The following is an 18,333-nucleotide window of genomic DNA, read 5'->3' as shown; positions in this document are numbered from 1 at the left end:
TATTACTTCGTTTATAACTCTGAGGATCAGATTTATTGTCCACTGGTGAATCACTGCTTGGCTGTGTCTGTTTCTGAGTGTAGCCCCATGAAAGTGAAGGAAGCAATTTCTAAGGAGAGGAGACTTTTTTTTAAAAACATAAAACCATCCACTGCTGACCAAACATGTCTCAAGTAAGTCTGTTCAAAGAAAAGTTTATTGGATTTTTTTTACTTTCAGCAAACATGAAAAACAAACGATTGCAGACGTGCTGTCTAACTTGTTACTACCCCCCAGCTGGCCCCAGAAGAAGATATGTCAATGCAGCGTCCTGAGATGAGAGAAGAGGACCTTACTGAAACAAAGAACAAACTGGGATTGAGTGGGCCTGCGAAGAGTAAAACCATTGAAGTGATGGAGGAGTGTGGTGAGTACACATTAAAACAGGATTTGACACCAAACTTAGAGAGGAAGCTGAAAGGAAACAGCCTTTTGTTTTCAGTATACGGTAAAGCTACAGTCATATTATGGCAGTGAGTTTGAGTGAGGGGCGTTTCCCATGATGCACAAGTTTCCACTCCATATACAGAGAGGAAGGAAGGGTGTAATTGATGGGAGATATGTCGGTGTTTTTCCTCTAGCAGTTTATTTACTATAAACATGACATAACTTTTCTAAGAGTCTCACAACAGATTAATTTTGTGTTTTCTTATTTCACAGAGAAAAAGGGTAAAGCAGCTCCTTCAGTGTTCAGCCGAGCAAAGTCAGGGGCAGAGACAGCATTGAACGCTCGCTCAGCTCAACCAATCAGGAAGTAGCAGCAGACCTTTGGCCGTGATGTGATAACACCTTTTCCTCATTAGGGGTGTGTTGTGTTCTCAAGTTCATGAAAAAATATTTGAGCTTAAAATCTAGTTTTAGTAATTGAATAACACGGCTTGTATTGTATTAAATGGTAAGTTGTTCGGTTTTTTTTTCTTAATGAAGTTACAATTTTTTCAAAGAATTTTAAATTGTTCGAGATCACTTTTTGTAAAACTGGGAATGTCTGCCAGTTTTACAGCTAGAATAAAATCTTTGAGGGAAAAACCAGCATTTAACAATCTTGTATTTTTTTTAATACAAAAAGACCCTACCCGTTCTCAACCAAAACGTCTTTATATGGGATGTGTCCACTTGTTTTTTTTAACAACTGTAACTTCCATGACATACTGCCCACTCTGAAAAAAACACTTGCATAAAATTGATGGAAAATAAAAACTGAAAAAAACTGAGTATTTTTTTTCTCGTTTTATTCAAAAGATTTCATTCACAAGCTGAACAAATAAAAAATGTAAATTTCAACAACAAAACTAACAGTAATCGAGAAACTGGAATGAGCGGTGAACGTGAGAGAGAGTAGAGATGCAGGGAAAAAGAAAGAATGATCAACATGAACCACGTAACAACTGGCTGAGAACCTTACATAGAAAGCCAACTTTATTTCATAAATTTGTTATGTTGATCTTGCAGGATTTTTGCAGAAGACTTAGCATCGTAGAACAGCTCGTTGATTTCCTCTACCTGCTCCCTCTCCACCGACTCTTTGCCCTGAACACGGCCAAGCAGACTGGCTGGTGTAAGCAGCTGCACAGCGTACCTGAAAGGAAATAGGACATACTGTAAGAACTCCTCAGTGTAAAAACACAAATACAGTCTAACCATGGAGGGAAGAGAAAGAGGATTTTCAGGACCCTGGTTGTACTCTTATTGCTAAAAATAGAGGCTTGAAATATCCTTTCATAGCCGTTTCGGTTCATTAACAGTGCACTTAATCCACTATGGACATCTAATGGACATATAAGGCTAATTTCTCACAGAACACAGTGATACACAGTTGTATCTCTACCTGAGGGTGGTCTTGGTGCCGACTTCCGCCAGATGTGCGAGAGCTTCCTCGCTGATAGTGATCCCTTCAGTCTGAGCGCGGATCTTGATGATCTACAAACCACACAATTATAAGCGACACATGCACAGATGTACACACCCAACATGCAGATGTTTGAATGTCCAGGCTCACCTGCTTCATCTCCTGAGGTGTGTACAACATGGTACGGATGATCATGACTCTATCCAGCAGGTCCAGAGGAATCCCATGTGGAGAGCTGATGTCTTCTGTCCCCCTACAGGACATTAAATACACCACAAATCTTACATCTTAGCAAGAAAATCTTTTAAAGATCATCTTGCTCGCAACACAGATGTGTTAGTCCTCCAACCTGATTAAACAGTTCCCTCTGTTTGAGGCGAACACGACGATGGGGGCGATGGTGCTCTCGAGTGCTCGATGGAGGTAAGTGAAGCACTCAATGTCCAGCATGTGCACCTCGTCCACAAACAACACACCCGGGACGAGCTCCGCTACGCCTTGGTCGATGTAGCGGTTCACCACCTTGTTGATCTCGCTACGCAGTTTATCTAAAACAGGAGAGACATGCTCATGAATAATCAACTTATCATCATGTTCAAATAACCACACAGCTTTATAAGCACTGCTATGATGCTACTAGCCCAGAAAGTCGTGTCACCAGCACCAAACTAGACATTCACAAACCAGAAAGTTGATATTTCTCACACTTTTTTTTTTTTTTTTTAATGTAACAGTGTAAATTTCAGACCACGATAGAAAACAATCTAGACTAATCTAACCAAATGCACATCTTCTAAGGCTTTAGTTTGACAACATTTCAGACTTGTAAGAACGTGCAGGACACATTTTTTTAACAATTCCCTATATTCATAGATCTGCTATCCAGCACACAGCAATGTGATGTCATTTTGACCACAGCATTTGGCTTCCTCCTCCTGGACATTGTATGGAGGAAGATTGGCTGCTGTATAAAGGTGGTGAATGAATAAGGTGAACCTATGTTGTAACCATTGTGGGATGTGTGTTGGATGTTGTCTGGTTTATCCACCTGTAATTTCTGTCTTTTTGGGCTTCATCAGTTGTCCCATCATGGAGAGGATGTCCTGGCCTCCCTGAGAGCAAATGTAGATATTAAGAAATATACATCTAACTTTGTTGTCGGGCAATCTGTTTTCTAAGATGTAAGTCATTGTGCTGATATTAACAAACAGAAGGTTTAGTGTTACATACCTGAGGTCTTGCATTTGCAATATCCAGATCGTGCAGAGTGACATCTTGGACTATTTCCTTCTTTTTGTGGACATCACCTTTGGGCAGGGGCACGTACTCCTCTGCTTCAAGGTCAAACTCTGTAGCAAAAGTGTCACAGCGACCTTGTCTCTACAAACACAGAATAACACAAACGGTGTTTAATATTAACTGAAAAATTAATGTCTCAGCATTGCTTCTACCAACAGTAAAGACATTTGCAAAAGTAAAAGCAACAGGGTGGATGAGCAGGTGTGTGTCTGAACCCAGAGCCAGCCCAGCACAGAGAGGAGGGCATGTTACTGAGGGATGAAAGAGTTTCAGAAGGCAGGTCATGATACAGCTGTCAACAGTAACAAATGTGTCGTCCAGCTCGGTCTGTGGCCCACCTGCACTGATTAAAGGAACTGTCATCTTTGCCTATCAACACAGACCACACGACCCGCTGCTAGAAAAGAGGCATAGATGGAGAGATAGAGGGAGCATAAAGAGCTGTGGTAATGACAGAGGCTCATTCCAGAGTACAGTAGAAATGCAGAAGAGCTTTCATGCCAAACTAAAGAAGATGAAAGAACACCTCCATGAAGGACCAAGGAGGGCATGCAAGGGAAAAAACCCCCCAAAACACTCAACTTTAAAGTGACCTGATAATTTGCCTTTTTTATAAACATTTCTTTTTGAGTTTGTGGAGGAAAAATCAGGTTCAGTGCATGTCAACTGTTTGGGGTGAACTAAATCTGAAACTTTTATTTATTTATTCTTTTTAATAGGTCTATGAAACTAAGTAGCTTTACCTTCACGGCTCCACTGTTGGCTTCAATGTAGATGACATCTCCTGCTTCCACGCGCTCTTTCTGGAGACTCTCATAAATACTGGGGTCCAGCTAAGACAAAGAAAAAACATTCATAAGTAGGACATCATTTTCTTTAGTACAGTTTTGCTGGATTTTGCAGGTTTGCATCTAGACACAATCAGGATGCAGATGGAAAGAAAATGACATGCAGTATTAAAAATATGAGGTATTAACTTTTTCTTGGTAAATTGATATAGTTTATGATGCAGTTTAGAGCGTTGTTACAATTTGTACACCTGATCCATAGCTCAGTGTTTAACATGGAGGACAAAAGCTCTGAGTCTGACCTTGAGCTGCTTTGTGCCTTTGCCCGTCTTCAGGCCGATGATGACATGGCTGATAGTTTTTCCGTAGCCACCCATGGGATTCTCGGTCTCACAGGGGGTCAGCTCTGTCACCTCTCCTTCATACACCTCCTTTGTTTCTTTGATACGCAGTCCTGTATGTTGGGCAGGTAGAGTACTGAGAGCTCAATCGGGCCTTTATATTGCTGCATCAACTATTTCCCTCGTCTCCTTCAGTATATTGAACAAGGATTTTTCTCTTGCAAATCGAGCATGCGTCTGCACATGAAATGTGTTGGCATCATCTTGTGTAACTTGATCTCACACTGTTCCCCTTTCATGCAGCGTCCAGCCCACAGGTGGCTGATCCGCTGCGGTGAGGGTCAAAAAAGCAAAGCTTAAGGCAGGGACTGTCTGTCACAGCATTCTTATCAAGATAGTGTTGACAATTCAAAAATGAGACCCCCCTCCCCTCTGTGGAGTTTATTTAGGGGAGGAGCAAAGGTGCTAAAGACCACCTCTCCTCTCTGTCTGTGCTCCATTTCCTGCCTTGCGACAGGTACCGTCAGCAGCAAGGACCCAGCCTTCCGTCCTTCTCAACAAACTCCAACAAACTAAATCCACTGTGGAGTGTAGCCTTTCAGCTCATGACAATGGAGCTCACAGTGCACCTTTCTCTGCCTGCCGTAGGATTCCCCTCCTAGGGACTAAGCCAGGGGTCCTCAAATACAAAACTTAAAGGGCCACAAAGATTTTCTTTAATGACTCAAAGGGTAATTTATTGAGGTCGGTCAGGCCACATGCAATAATACTGTAACATTCCAAGCAAAATGTCCTTTTCATTTAAAACAACAAGAAACAAATTCAAGCTAAAGTAAAAAGTCATTTCTATTTTTGTTGTGACATACACCCTGATTTAAAGCTCTTCATACGTGTGCAAACTTGATACCACCCGCAAAAAAACATGTTATCTATGCTATCTACAATGTGCAGGCCACATCCGGCCCGCCGGCCGCCTTTGACGACCCCTGGACTAAGCTGAACATATCAGGGGCATGTAGTCATACAAATAGATCTTGCTTTATTTTGTTAAACCTGCATGTTTCCTTCCTTTTTTACTCCTTTTGCTCCAACTATAATTTTCAGAAAATTGTTTTGAGTGTTTCAAATCGTCACTTGTAGCTTGTGTGTAATTAATCAAGTAATCATAGATCTTTAGATGACACTCACCAATGGCTCTCCTGAAATTCTCCATAAGTACTTCTGTTTTTTTAATCTCTGACGAGTAGACCTCGCTGCCAACCATGGGGCAGAAAGGCACCTTATTTCCCAACTCCTGTGCTAAGGCCAAGGCGAGGGCAGTCTACAGACAAGAGATGGACAATAATTTGTTAAGATATATTCTGCAAGAGCAGACCTGATTTTCTAGTACTTGAGCTCTCCACACTTACTTTTCCTGTGCCAGGCGGCCCTGCCAGTAACACTGCCCTTCCTGACATCTTCTTTGAACGGATGAGCTCAACAATGATGCCACAGGCCTGCAGAGTGAAGGACATATATGTACATCAGTAAAATGTCAAGAATGTGACATACAAGTAAAGTACCTGAGTTGTGCCATATGCTGAGACAATAATAATAAAGCCCTTTGTTTAATCTTTTTCTCACTCTGTACATCTGTCCATTTATTATTATACAATAACATACTAAAGTAACCTTACTCTATTCTCCCCTGTTTAAAGTACTTATCATTTGTGAAATGGCACACTTCATGTCCCATTGACGTTGCATCAGTCTTACAGTTTTCCCTCTTATAGATTACAATGTCTATTCTTTTTGGTCAGACCATTTTTCTTCATTCATCAAATGTATTTATATATTTATTTTTACAGTCTATGATTTATACATTTCAGTGGTATACGAATGTGCTTTCTTCTTTTCCCCTTTAGCCATGACCCAAATACGAAACAGCGACCCCACCGTGCTGGCGGATAATATCGGTTAGCTCACCTTAGCACCTGCGACAGCAACATTTTACTTCAATAAAATACCTCACCTAACAAAGCCATTGCATCAAACCTAACAAAAATAACTTGTTGTGAAAGGGCCACACTACCTCTCTTGCAGCCTCCTGACCGACGAGCCCACACGCTGACTGTTTAGCATTCCCGGCCTCGTCCAGCCCGAGTCCTTTGACATGACTGTGTGAGGCGATGCGCTGAGTTTTTGTGGTGCTCTTTACCTCCTCGATCTTCATACTTGAGCTTACTTACAAATGTATCAATTCAAAAAGTGTAAAGCGGGTCTATTTTAAACAAAATACCCTAAATGTCTTGGATTTCTTTCACCGCCACAATCGGCGCCGAAACTCAAAACACAGACGAATCGGTTTCCATGTGGGTTACTAGGGACCATCAACGGAAGTCACACCCACTTAGTCAATCGTGAAATCTATTGGACCTTGCTGACAAATGCAACTTATTTATTTGCCAAATGCCCTGTCAATCCTAGCCCCCAAACCCCGCCCATGAGGTTCACTTCCGTTTGTGTTTCACGTTTCTTGTCGTTTTAAAACTGCAAAAAACTTGTGAAAGTATAAATGAGAGGAGCACACACGCTGAACGGACAAGGGAGTGACATATCCCAAAAAGTTCAGTTCAGCAAGTAACCATTCTGGTGCATTTGTATGTTTGTTGGTTTGTTTTACATGTGTTCGTCACTGGGAACTCTTCTGCTTTAGCATGTTGTTGTGGGGATGAAGTGCCGTGACACCAGAGTGAAGGCGCTCCTCTGTTCACACGTCGAGTGAACCCTGAAGTCTTTATCTGCAGCTATCTTTGTTTTTGAGGCCAAAGTAGGTACAATAAGTTGTTATTGAATGAGTATCAGTATCAGCTGTAATATAATGTGGATGTCAGCGAACAGAAAGATGATGGACAGAAGTTAGAGCGTGTCATCTTTGGGTCCGAGCTGAGTTCAAGGTCCATGTCAGAGTTAAAGTTCTCTAATAACTCCTGTTAACTTGACAATTAGACCGCTTTAACCATGGCAGAGTCTGGAGCATGCCGCATCGCGACTTTGAATTTCAACGTGGGCGTGCTCGGACATGTGGACAGCGGGAAGACCTCTCTGGCCAGGGCGCTGAGCAGCACCGCCTCCACGGCCGCCTTCGACAAGAACCCGCAGTCCCGAGAGAGAGGCATCACGCTGGACCTCGGGTTCTCCTCCTTCACTGTGGACCTCCCTGACCACCTGCGGGACGCTGAATGCAAGCAGCCCTCCTATGACAGCCTGCAGTTTACTTTGGTGGATTGTCCCGGGCACGCCTCTCTTATTCGGACCATCATTGGAGGTGAGCTCTTTGCAGGTTTGATTCTAGATAGAGGCTGTTGTATGAAAATCCTTATTGTCTCTAAAACCTCTCGTCTTGAATGCATGGACTCTCAGAGACAGTGTACGGAAAACACACAGGATGAACTGCACCAGGTTTCCTGCAACCGCAGGACATGGTTGCAATTATTCGATCAGTATTGAAAAGGGCAGACCAGACTAATCAATCATTGATTTAATGTGATGGAGCCTATATCACAAGTCTGAAATATTCATGAAAGTATTCATCCATCATTTACGTAGTCTCGTAATTTATCTACCTCTCATACTTTAAATACATATGATACTATTATCCGTGTTTACATTACAAACAGGACATTTTGCAGGACTAAAACCTAACCTTTTTTTATTTACCTCCTACCTAACCTGCAGATGGCAGATTGTCCTGATTGGTGTCTGATGAATGATGACGTCAGTAGCAGCATGCACACAGTGTTTCAGCTTGTGTTAAATGTCCTAAAACAGGCAGGGTAGAAGGAAATGCTACGTTTGTTTTATTTAGAGTAAAGCATGTGCTTAACAAGAACTGAAGTTGTGACATGTCAGGCGTGGAATTGTGCTCATCTCAGGTTTGTCAGGGTTTAACATGAACTTAGATGTACCTGTTCTTTCCCTCTATGTGTTGTCACTCTTCTGGTGTTTTGTTTGTCGTGTCTTGTAAGTTCACATGAGATGGCCAACTTTTGACATGTTCAAAATAACATACTCCTACCCACCTTAAATATCAAACCCAGTCTGTGTTTTTCACTAACACTGTTGGTCTGAATGCAGCAGCCGTGGCCAAATAAGATGCTGCCTTCACTTCATCATCAAGTTAGAACTATCCTGCAGATGGCGCCCTCGTTCCACAAGCAGCCAAATAGATCTTGTTATTTATTTACTTGGCTAGTTGAGACTGTGAGAAATACATACAGATGTGTAGCTATCCAGGGATGTAATGACTTTCTCTTTATGCATTAGTCACACTATGAACAACCAAGATCAGTGTTTTTAAACTGAGAGCGACAGAAGCAGAACTCAAACACTGAATGCTGTTGTGTCATGTAACAACATACTAAATGTAACCCATGAATCAGGGGTGGCATATGCTGTCGATTAGGGAGGAAGGAAAGTAGTGGGATGGGGATATGTATTAAACTTCCCCTCTTGTCCCAAGTGGGGAGAGCACAGGAAAAAGAGGGAGCCAAATCTAAGGAGAGAAAAGAGGGGAACACAGGAAAGAGAGACTACCAAAGTTAGAAAAAGAAAAGAGGGAAAGGAAAGACAACCAAGTGAGCTGCAGATTTAGTTTCAAGCCTCTAGCCTTTTACGCTCTGTGCTTTTGTGCACCCCTCCCCTCATTTCTTTTCTTTTTCCTCTGTTATTTTTGGGTGTCTGGGTCCGTTCCTGTTTGTATTGCTGTTGTCAGCTTCATAGCTTTCACTCACAGTATGAACCTCCTTCATTTGATGCCTAGCTGGAAAGCTTAGTTTCTTTAGCAGCCAACGTTTGTGTGATCTGTGCAAGGTTGCTGCTTTTCTCCTGCATCAATCAAATGTGTCATCTTCTTGATGTTGTTTGTATTTTCTTTTTCTTTTTCTCTAGGTGCCCAAATCATCGACCTGATGATGCTGGTGGTGGATGTGGTGAAGGGGCTGCAGACCCAGACTGCAGAGTGTCTGCTGATAGGAGAGCTGACCTGTCCTCGCATGGTGGTCGTCCTGAACAAAACTGACCTGCTGCCACCCGACAAGAGACAGAGTGCTATTGAGAAGATGACCAAGAGACTGCACAAAACTCTGGAGAGCACCAGGTCAGAACTGTATGGAGAAGGATTGGCTGCTAAGTGAAGGCCCTGGCAGCTTAGTAGGTCTAGGGCCATCTCATACTTTCCAGGACTGAATGTACAGACAAGCTTTCTTGCTTCTCTCTCTTTTTTTGCGTTCGAGATGTTCATCTTTCTGACCCACTTCATTACTATTTAATCAAAGCATGAGGTAATTTTAATGTTATGGGTTTTTGTTTCTCAACCAGATTCAAGAATTGTCCTGTGATTTCTGTGGCAGCGAAGCCTGGGGGTCCGGAGGCTTCTGACACGGAGGAGCCAAAAGGAGTGCCAGAGTTAATAGAGGTAAAGTCCTAAAACACATTGTTGTCCTTCTATTAGAGCTAATTCAACTCAAAAGAACAGAAGTCTCCCTTTTGACCAAGTACTTTAAGTCAGATGAAACTGTTGATGTTTTGGTTATTTCTCAACTTTTTTACTTTGAGTTTATTAGTTTATTTAAACCAGTGACAGTCTAAAAAATAATGAATTAGTCTCTGGAGAGAAAAAATGCTTTGCACCAGATTGAACTCACTATCTAATTTACATCTGTTGTCCCTGGGCAGATGATAACAACAGTAACATTCAATTCAACCAGTCATGCACGCACGTACACATTTCATAAGAGAGAAGACATTGAGGAAGTTTTTGCAATTTTTGCATGCCATTTACCTCGGAACTGGGAGGCCGGAGCTGGGAATGACGTCACTCCTGAGTTGAGCGTGTTCCAGTTACAAGTCAGAAAAGCAACATGGACACCTCCAGGAGTACCTTTGTTTTGTTAGCCAATACCAGAAGATAACAACTCACTAACGCTGCTACATGCATTAACATACGGTTGATGCACGTAGCAGCCATGTTGGATTCTAATCCAGTTGACATTTGCTGGACTGGAAATTTGGAATTTCCCACTTTCTTGTTTAACTCGAACGCAGCAAAAGTTTCAGACTAGTACTGGAGATTATTCAATTTTTTAATGGATTTAATTCAATTTTGAAACAAAGGGTGTCATCCTTTGATATTCATTTCTTACTTTTTTTTTTTTGGTTAATTTTGATCAAGATATTGAGATTTTTTTTTAGTCCTCAGTGTTCTCTGATGGACTTATCTGATTTTATATTTGAGTGTGAGCTTGCGCACACATCACCCCAGTTATCTTTTTTGAGTGGATAAATGTGTGTTTCTTCCTTTTCTTTCGGTTGTCTGTCTCAGCTGCTGAAGAAACAGACGTACCTCCCTAAGAGAGACCCTGCTGGCGACCTTCTGATAGCTGTGGACCATTGCTTCTCCATCCGAGGTCAGGGGACAGTAATGACTGGAACCATTTTGCAGGGCTCGTTGGCCATCAATGACACTGTAGAAATCCCAGCGCTGAAGGTATGTTCCAAAAGAGCAGGCATGAATTATGAATCTGTAATATTTACAAGCCAGAAACATCTCAAGAGTGCAGGAAATTCTTTGGGAGAAACCACAGAGTTGAGGAGGTTCAGAAGTTGACTGGAAGTGGGCAGACGGAGGGAGTATGTCCAAATGGGTTCAGAGAGGATGTGTCAGTTGTGTGAGGGACGGATGAGGGGAATGGGGGTGGGGAAGGGGGTCACTGGCAGCACTGGAGTCAGCTAATTTAGACCAGATGCATGATTCCAGCCAGGGCTAAGCATAGTTTGTCTGCAGTTCTCCTGTTCACCTCTAGGTGGCAGCAGATGGTTAAATTAAAAGTCATTTCTTCACAAGTGTGATGTGTACCGTAGCTGTTCACTCGGTTAACGTGCAAAGACAAAACACCTCAGACACAGCTGTATGAAAGATCTCTCAGTCATTGATGTGCCGATGCAGACAGGTTATCAAGTAACGCATGACTTGTGATTTGTTTTGAGCTGTAGAGTTAAAGCTCATGGTCATCAGCAGACGATCTAATGGTCAACAATGAATACTTTGACTAGGATCTCTTATCTAGTAAGAAGGACCTTCACGAACCATTTGATGATTTGTTCATAGATGTATGTGCACATTCTATTAACAACAAAGCCTTCTGTTGTGATTTCCCCCTCTACTCTTGTTTTTATTTCATTTCTTTATGTTATAAGTATATTCTAAGTTGGCTCTAATGCTGTTTAAGTTTCTAAATGAACACAATTAAAAGTGTAAAATTCATGAACATGCTCATAGAAGCAATGTAAGTTTTCAAACTTTGGAGGAAGAATTTCATCATTTTGTGTTCTAAAATCCGTTCCTTTTGAAAAAAAGATTACAAACATTTAAATTCATTGTTGGGAAGCTATTATTTCTTGTATTGTTTTGCAGGTCACCAAGAAGATAAAGTCGGTGCAGATGTTTCGGAAGCCGGTGTCGGGGGCCATGCAGGGGGACCGCGTGGGTGTGTGTGTCACACAGTTTGACCCGAAACTGTTAGAGCGTGGTGTGGTGTGCACCCCCGGGTCCCTGCGCACCCTCTATGCTGCTGTCATCTCTGTGAGGAAAATAGGCTATTTCAAAGGCTCTCTTGCCACCCGTGCCAAGTTCCACATCACAGTGGGTCATGAGACCGTCATGGCGAGGGTTGCTTTCTTCGGCCTACCACCTCTGGGTGCTTCAGATACTAAACCGTCTGAGCCCTGCTCACTGGAAACAGAGTTCACCCTCGACAGGGAGTACTTCTACCAGGAGGAGTATGTGACCAGCCAGGGAGAGGGAAGTTCAGGAACAGACCCTGAGCAGTGGGCCTTGTTGGAGTTTGAGCGGCCAGTCACATGCCCCTCACTCTGCCTGGTGATTGGTTCCAAGCTGGATACAGACATTCACGCCAATTCATGCCGGCTAGCTTTCCAGGGCTGTCTGTTACAGGGGTTTGAAGATAAAGGCTACGCGGAGACGGTCCTGCCTTCTCTACGCATCTACAAAACCAAACACAAGGAGGGACAGGTGGAAAGGGTGAGTGGAAAACTGAACAGTGTGGTTTTTCTTTTCTTTTGGTCTGCTTTGTTTTGTTTTTTTTTGTCACCTTGAGTGTTCACATTGCTCCTCTGCCCTCACGATGACCGTGCGCTCCTCCTGGCTCTGCCTCTTCTTTAGATGTTTCTCATTGCTGCCGGCACTGGAGCATGCCCTTCAGACAGAGCCCCTATTGTAAATTCGTAAACAGACACGTACGCACAAACAAGCATGCATGTGCAGCCCTGGGGAGGCATGAGTGAGGCATAGCTGGGTATGCATGCCTTAGCATGTGCTGTGACGCGGAGGTGTGCGTGGGTGGCCGCCTGACGCCACTTACACTGTCTAGCTGTTAGACGTTGGTACTGTTTGGACACACATGAGTGGCGCAGGAATACCCACATGACTACTGGAGTTTGCTTCTCTCTTTCTCTCTCTCTCTCTCTCTCTCTCTCTCTCTCTCTGTTCTGGTGTGATAGCTCTCACATTCTGTCCTTAATCCTCGGATACAAATCTTACAGATCTGAACCTCATCTTATCTTAAGTGTTCAGTCGTCAACGTGTAATTTGACATTTTTTACAAACAGTCAACGTCATCAGTCTGAAGATGGGTTCTTTTCACTTGTCCTTCTGCGTTTGTAAGTTACGTTTCTCTTTCTGCGCCCTGCTGCAGGTTCAGATTCAGGTCAGGGGTCAAGTGTGTGAACTAAGTTTCCTGCTGTTAACACCTCGGCCCGTTGAAAGCTCAGTGACTGCCTCAGCAGTAGAGGGAGGTGCGCGAGAGGTCAGACAGTGGTCATGCCACATTTTGTCACTCGTATGGCTCTCAGAGAAAACCAGTCACGTTTGAAGGCTTCAAAGAATTCTTTCATGCCACAGAACACATAACTGGCATTTTTGAGATACGACGTCCTCATCCAGTCACAATTCATATGGTCTGCTGGACGTGTACAGCAACTTTTTTTTTTTCTTTTTTTTTTTATCAATGCATCAGTCATGCTCGAGTGACGATGAGGTCAAATGTTCAGGAGTGAATGAGGGTGAGGAGGAGCAAGAGACGAAGAGCCGACGGTGGGGGCTTTGAGTTGGAGACAGAGCGGTGCCCTCCTGTGATCAGATTAGCGGCGGGTTAGGATCAACTTAGCGATGGATGATAAGAAAGAAATACAAACAAATATAAAATGTGCAGGAGGATGAAAGAGAGAAGGCTTTAGAGAAGACTCAGAGAAAACTCTTCTTCCTCCTCACCCCGCTGCAATGACAAAATGAAACCATGACAGCTTGGTTGTTTTGACTTCATTCTATCTTTTCATATGTGCTGTGCTCATTTTTCTCTTTCCCATTCAGGTGACCGACGATTACACTGTGATCGGGCGCAACCTGTTCAAAAAGGAGACCAACCTCCAGCTCTTTGTGGGGTTAAAGGTCACACTCTCGACAGGGGAGACTGGCGTTATCGAGGGTGGGTTCGGACAGAGTGGGAAGTTCAAGATTCGGATACAAGGTAAGGATGACCTGAGGTGAGGATATCTTTAAGAGGCTGCCACACCAGCGCTCAAACCCCAGAGGCTGTTTCACTGAGGCTGAGTAACATCCAAGTCTTCTTCGTCAACGCACACAGCCAGAGCCCTTCTTATGTCTTTTGTGGAGGTTTTGGGGGACTCCTAGAACACTTCTACGGATGCTTTAAGAGGGGTAGACCCGACATCCTGATCCACATTCCCATAATTCCTCTGGGGATCGCCTGTGTTCCGGGGGAAGTCTGTTCTGTGTTTATTTTACCTTCTGTTGCTCCGAACCCACTGCTCCACACCGGGAGGGAGGAAAAAACAAAAACATTCAGAAAGAGAACCTAACCTACATCCTCTTCACTGCCTCACACACACATATGCCCCAAACTATCCCCGACACACTAACATTCATTTTCATGCATGAACATGAAGCAAACGTGGTGGTGTTCATGTGAGACTCCTTGCAGGCAGAACGGCAAAGGTTGTGCTATTCTGCTGATAAGCTGTAGGTCAAATCAGGGATACCAAGATATATGTACAAATAGGGCCTTTTCCAACTCTATTCATTCACTAACGAAATGTCATGGAGAGTTTAGGTGCATCTGTTCTTCAATGCTGACATTTAAATGTTAATTTTCCTTCACCTTGGGACAGTTTAGTCTCATCAACGTTTTACCTTTGCATGATGTCGCTGCCTGATGCAAAACTCTGAAGTTGCTTGGAGTTAATCATGTGAAAGAGAAAAAAAAAAGTTGATTTCACAGTGCAGTGACGGCAGAATAGTTTCCTCTTTGTAAAGGTTTGATGGATAATAGATTGGGGTTGGGATGAAATATTGATTTGACAATTATCAAATCACTTTTATCAAATGGTGTACTGTGGGGCGGAGACTCTTTGGGTGCCTCATGATTCGATTTCAATTCTCGGGGTCACGATTCGATTCAGAAAAATCGATTTTTCCGAGTTTATGAATCGATTTTAAATCTTAAAAGAGAAGAATCTCGAATTGTTTTCCCCCACTTCTACCGTACAGGTATTTTGATGAAATAAACAGATTAAACAGATTTCTCTGGCAGTTTGACTCACTGCGCTGCTGCTTGGTGACCCCTCATGGTGACATTTTGGATACGACTGAAGGTTGAAATATGTGAACAGAAGAAGATGAGGAAGAGAGCAGAGAAAGAAGTAAAGACCTGAAGTCTGATAAGAGGTGAAACTGCCACCTCAAACAGCAACGAGTGAAAAACAATCCTTTATAGAGACACTTTCTTTTCTGAATTGAATGACTGGTCATTATATATTGCCTTGGATGATATTAGCAGAATAGCCATCAAGTGATATTATTATTACATGTAGCTACTTATGTATGTATGTCTGCATCCCGAATAATACAGCACAGGTCTTGTTGCTGTTTGGTAATATCTTCAGCTTTCTTTGCTTCCGACTTTCATAGAATTTCTCGTTCATTTTCTGTCCTGTACAGCCGTCCATCCACTCCAGTAGATGTTTGATATTTTCTACAAATGAATACTTTGAAATGTGTTTGAGGGCAAACGTAAAACTGCACTAACAAACTGTCAGTTGAACGTGAACATAAACCCTTTAGGTTTGGATGAGTTTTTGTGCCAGTAAACAGACATTCTCAGCCGATCAAAGATAACAAGTTGAGATTTCTGGCTTCACTGCAACCATAATAACCCTCACATTGGCATAACGATAACAAGAAGAATGCTGGCGCCGTGTTGTCCACGAGGTCAGACAGCCTCTGTGAAAAGCAATGAACCCAGAACATTTTCTTACCTTGCAAGCAGCAAACATTTGCTATCTGCAAAACATAGTTTGCATGCAGTAAGACCGGGAGCTGGATATAAAGGCATAGAAGACGTTTTTTAGAGCATGCCGTGAGGAGCGTCAAACAGTAGAGCGATCTCTCACTAAGGGCTGCACACCAGGCCCAAGGGAAGGAAGAGTGACAAGTGTGCATCTCAGAAGATGTAGGAGACACGATACAGAAGTGAGGAGCAACTGACATCTGGCTCTATGCACATTTGCATCAGTTACATCAGGAGGACGGAGGCAGCAGTTGATCTTGAGGTTAGCACACTGAACAGACCTTTGCTCAGCACCTACTTTAAACATAACAGGGAAGTAAAGATCTCAATCAGGCATCAGATATACAGTGACGTGATACGGTTGAGCTCAGCACTGAGCACATGGTAGAGCAGGACAGTATGATCTAGATTGGTTACATAAGGGGACCCAATTCTTACATGTTATGTTTTTACGTAAGCCCTTGTGTTTGACCTGACTGTTTATCTTTTCTTTAGAGGGTCTTTTACCGGACACCAAGCGGTTGTTGTCCTCCACCTCCAAGAAGAAAGGGAAGGGTGGAGGTAAATGCGAAAACGAAGAGGAGCCCAAAATGGATTCTCAGTCTGTGAGCATTCACTTGCATTTTAAGCGGTATGTCTACGATCCCCACAAAAAGATGGTTCAGTCGTGACCTTTGTTGCACACACTTCAGCCTGAAACTGTGCAACAGTGTTTGAGATGGGCAGAGTCAGAGGTCCTGTGGAGGTATAAGGGGGGGAAAGCAGGCCTCTGTATCAGGGCGGTGATTGCTTCTTTCCCCCCCCCCATCAACCTCTTTTTCTGGGGATGGAGACAATCTGATGAAATGCGCTGATTGAGGAATGCTGAACGCATATGTAACAATGATTGTTTTGTCTTCTTTTATGGAGATAAACTAAATCCAGTTTGTTCCGTCACAAGCTGCTTTTCTCTTCCTCAGTTGAGTTGTCTTAAAAAAAAATCGGTAGTTTTCTTCTCCTGCTTCCCTCTTGATTAAATTCATTTGACATGCTTGGCAGTTTTGATTTCTCTTTGTTTTTAATTCAGCACAACATATTAGCCAACATGATAGAAATACTGAACTCTGATGTTTTGTTCTTGCTTTCTGCATATTTCTCTTGAGCTGGTATGAAGGCCAAGTATTTTCTTGGTGTAAAGTCATCGACTTAGGCTGTGGGATATTAGACTTCTATCCATCTTCTGTCTATGCACTTGTATTTACTTGAATGACAGTTGAGAGCTGGGCGTTAACGAGGACAGCAGTCGCACCAGAGGCTGCTTTCATAAAGTCCATTTTTCTATTTTCGCAAAGTGAAATAAAAAAAACTATGCTGAAACTCTTTTTCTGACTGGTGTCTTTTCGTGGGATTTTTGGGATCTTTGGTAATCAAGTGGATGCACACATTAATATAATCGTGGTGGATGAAACAGTTGTGTCCCAAACAAATCTGCTCGTTGTAGTTTGACCGTGGAGGTCAAACTGCTTTGTGTGCATACATATCTTATTACATTTTCTTCACACTGAATATTGACTGAATCCTAAGCTGATAGGTGTGACCAAGCAGTGTTTGTGTGTGTTGGTTTTTTTTCTCTATTCTACAGCATACAATTAGCAAATTTTAACAGAGAGTTTTCTGCTTATGATTCGTGATGTCACGCTTTCTCCTGAACCAATTAGACACATTCACAATCACAGCTGTAAGTAAACATTCATCACTGCTTTACCTACCACTGTGGCCACTGAATCACATCGCACACGTCTGTAGAAGCACAATCAATGCTTGGAGTGTGAGTCTGGAAAAAAGGATCTTTGGCTTATTTTGAACTTGTTGTGTAGTATCCGGAGTTAGAAACGATCTATGTGTAACCACTTAACAAGCTTTACTTTATATGTCTGTAAACAAGTGAAGAGTTTACCACATGTTGTCGGGTGTACAGACGGATCATTGTTGTCATAATAAATAGATTTCATTTCATTTTGGATTTGTTGCACACAAAACACATAGAGATGGTCTGTCTAATTAATCCTTTGGTTACTGAAACCACAGCAACACCAAAACAAATCTGACAATTCAGGGTCTTTGATTTCACTTCAGTCTAACAATTCTTTGCTTGTACATTTCCCTTCACTGAGTCACACTCTCACACACAGCTCCACACATCATTACTTAGAGAATTCCAACAAGCTGATGCTTAAAATGTCTCTGATCTTCTTGATCTGCTGAACTAAAAACGTCTTGGCACACGTAGTGACGGACGTAAGTACGAGTGTCTGTAGTTCAACTGAATCTGATACAAAATGTGTCAGTCCAGTATGATCGATACAAGATGAAGAATATCCACATCTCATCATCTTCTTGATGCTGAGTAACCATTTATTGAGGGACCCACATGTCTCAATTTCATTTTACGTATGTGTCTTGTTTCAAATAACTTTTAAGTTCTTATATAAATACTTTGACAAACATGGAGTTCTGGGTGAGTTCCGAGTTTCACTGGGTTCTTGTTAGTTTAAATGACAGCTGCCTGCATGTGCAGTGAAGCTGTTGAGAAAGAGAGAGCGAGGGAGATGTTA

At 42.6% G+C, this 18,333-nt stretch overlaps 3 protein-coding genes across 4 annotated transcripts; 2 read left to right on the top strand and 1 right to left on the bottom strand.

Moving 5' to 3' along the window:
- Positions 1-19: 19 nt before the first annotated feature.
- mustn1a (musculoskeletal, embryonic nuclear protein 1a) lies at positions 20-1,254 on the top strand. Its single transcript, XM_079341192.1, has 3 exons — positions 20-173; positions 277-406; positions 700-1,254. The coding sequence occupies exons 1-3, from the start codon at positions 165-167 to the stop codon at positions 795-797; spliced, it is 237 nt and encodes a 78-aa protein (XP_079197318.1). The 5' UTR covers positions 20-164; the 3' UTR covers positions 798-1,254.
- A 178-nt stretch (positions 1,255-1,432) lies between these two features.
- Positions 1,433-6,716, bottom strand: ruvbl1 (RuvB-like AAA ATPase 1). Its single transcript, XM_079341191.1, has 11 exons — positions 6,388-6,716; positions 5,726-5,812; positions 5,505-5,637; positions 4,278-4,429; positions 3,931-4,020; positions 3,119-3,268; positions 2,937-3,000; positions 2,238-2,436; positions 2,039-2,141; positions 1,868-1,959; positions 1,433-1,618 (listed from the first exon to the last, which is right to left on the bottom strand). The coding sequence occupies exons 1-11, from the start codon at positions 6,526-6,528 to the stop codon at positions 1,459-1,461; spliced, it is 1,371 nt and encodes a 456-aa protein (XP_079197317.1). The 5' UTR covers positions 6,529-6,716; the 3' UTR covers positions 1,433-1,458.
- An 81-nt stretch (positions 6,717-6,797) lies between these two features.
- On the top strand, positions 6,798-16,776 carry eefsec (eukaryotic elongation factor, selenocysteine-tRNA-specific). Of its 2 annotated transcripts, XM_079341189.1 has the most exons (8): positions 6,798-7,125; positions 7,305-7,623; positions 9,246-9,453; positions 9,675-9,771; positions 10,678-10,842; positions 11,770-12,396; positions 13,744-13,900; positions 16,235-16,776. In XM_079341189.1, exons 2-8 carry the CDS (start codon positions 7,317-7,319, stop codon positions 16,408-16,410), a joined length of 1,737 nt encoding a protein of 578 aa, XP_079197315.1. In that variant the 5' UTR covers positions 6,798-7,125; positions 7,305-7,316; the 3' UTR covers positions 16,411-16,776. The 2 variants fall into 2 exon arrangements, with proteins under 2 accessions (XP_079197315.1, XP_079197314.1); XM_079341188.1 differs by having other exon boundaries at positions 6,798-7,623.
- Positions 16,777-18,333: the final 1,557 nt, after the last annotated feature.

The sequence above is a fragment of the Symphodus melops genome (assembly GCF_947650265.1).
Source record: "Symphodus melops genome assembly, chromosome: 4".
NCBI lineage: Eukaryota > Metazoa > Chordata > Actinopteri > Labriformes > Labridae > Symphodus > Symphodus melops.
This window is presented reverse-complemented; position numbering and strand designations above follow the sequence as displayed.

What these genes read in the sequence shown, in the direction of transcription:
- mustn1a (XM_079341192.1), top strand. An exon ending in TGAAGTGATGGAGGAGTGTG is followed by an intron (nt 407 to 699) that starts GTGAGTACACAT and finishes CTTATTTCACAG; the next exon opens with AGAAAAAGGGTAAAGCAGCT.
- ruvbl1 (XM_079341191.1), bottom strand. Translation starts at nt 6,528, where the DNA reads ATGAAGATCGAGGAGGTAAAGAGCACCACAAAAACTCAGCGCATCGCC. An exon ending in AAGGCACAAAGCAGCTCAAG is followed by an intron (nt 4,021 to 4,277) that starts GTCAGACTCAGA and finishes TCTTTGTCTTAG; the next exon opens with CTGGACCCCAGTATTTATGA. An exon ending in CAAAAAGACAGAAATTACAG is followed by an intron (nt 2,437 to 2,936) that starts GTGGATAAACCA and finishes CTCCTGTTTTAG; the next exon opens with ATAAACTGCGTAGCGAGATC.
- eefsec (XM_079341189.1), top strand. Translation starts at nt 7,317, where the DNA reads ATGGCAGAGTCTGGAGCATGCCGCATCGCGACTTTGAATTTCAACGTG. An exon ending in TAGAAATCCCAGCGCTGAAG is followed by an intron (nt 10,843 to 11,769) that starts GTATGTTCCAAA and finishes ATTGTTTTGCAG; the next exon opens with GTCACCAAGAAGATAAAGTC. An exon ending in GTTCAAGATTCGGATACAAG is followed by an intron (nt 13,901 to 16,234) that starts GTAAGGATGACC and finishes TCTTTTCTTTAG; the next exon opens with AGGGTCTTTTACCGGACACC.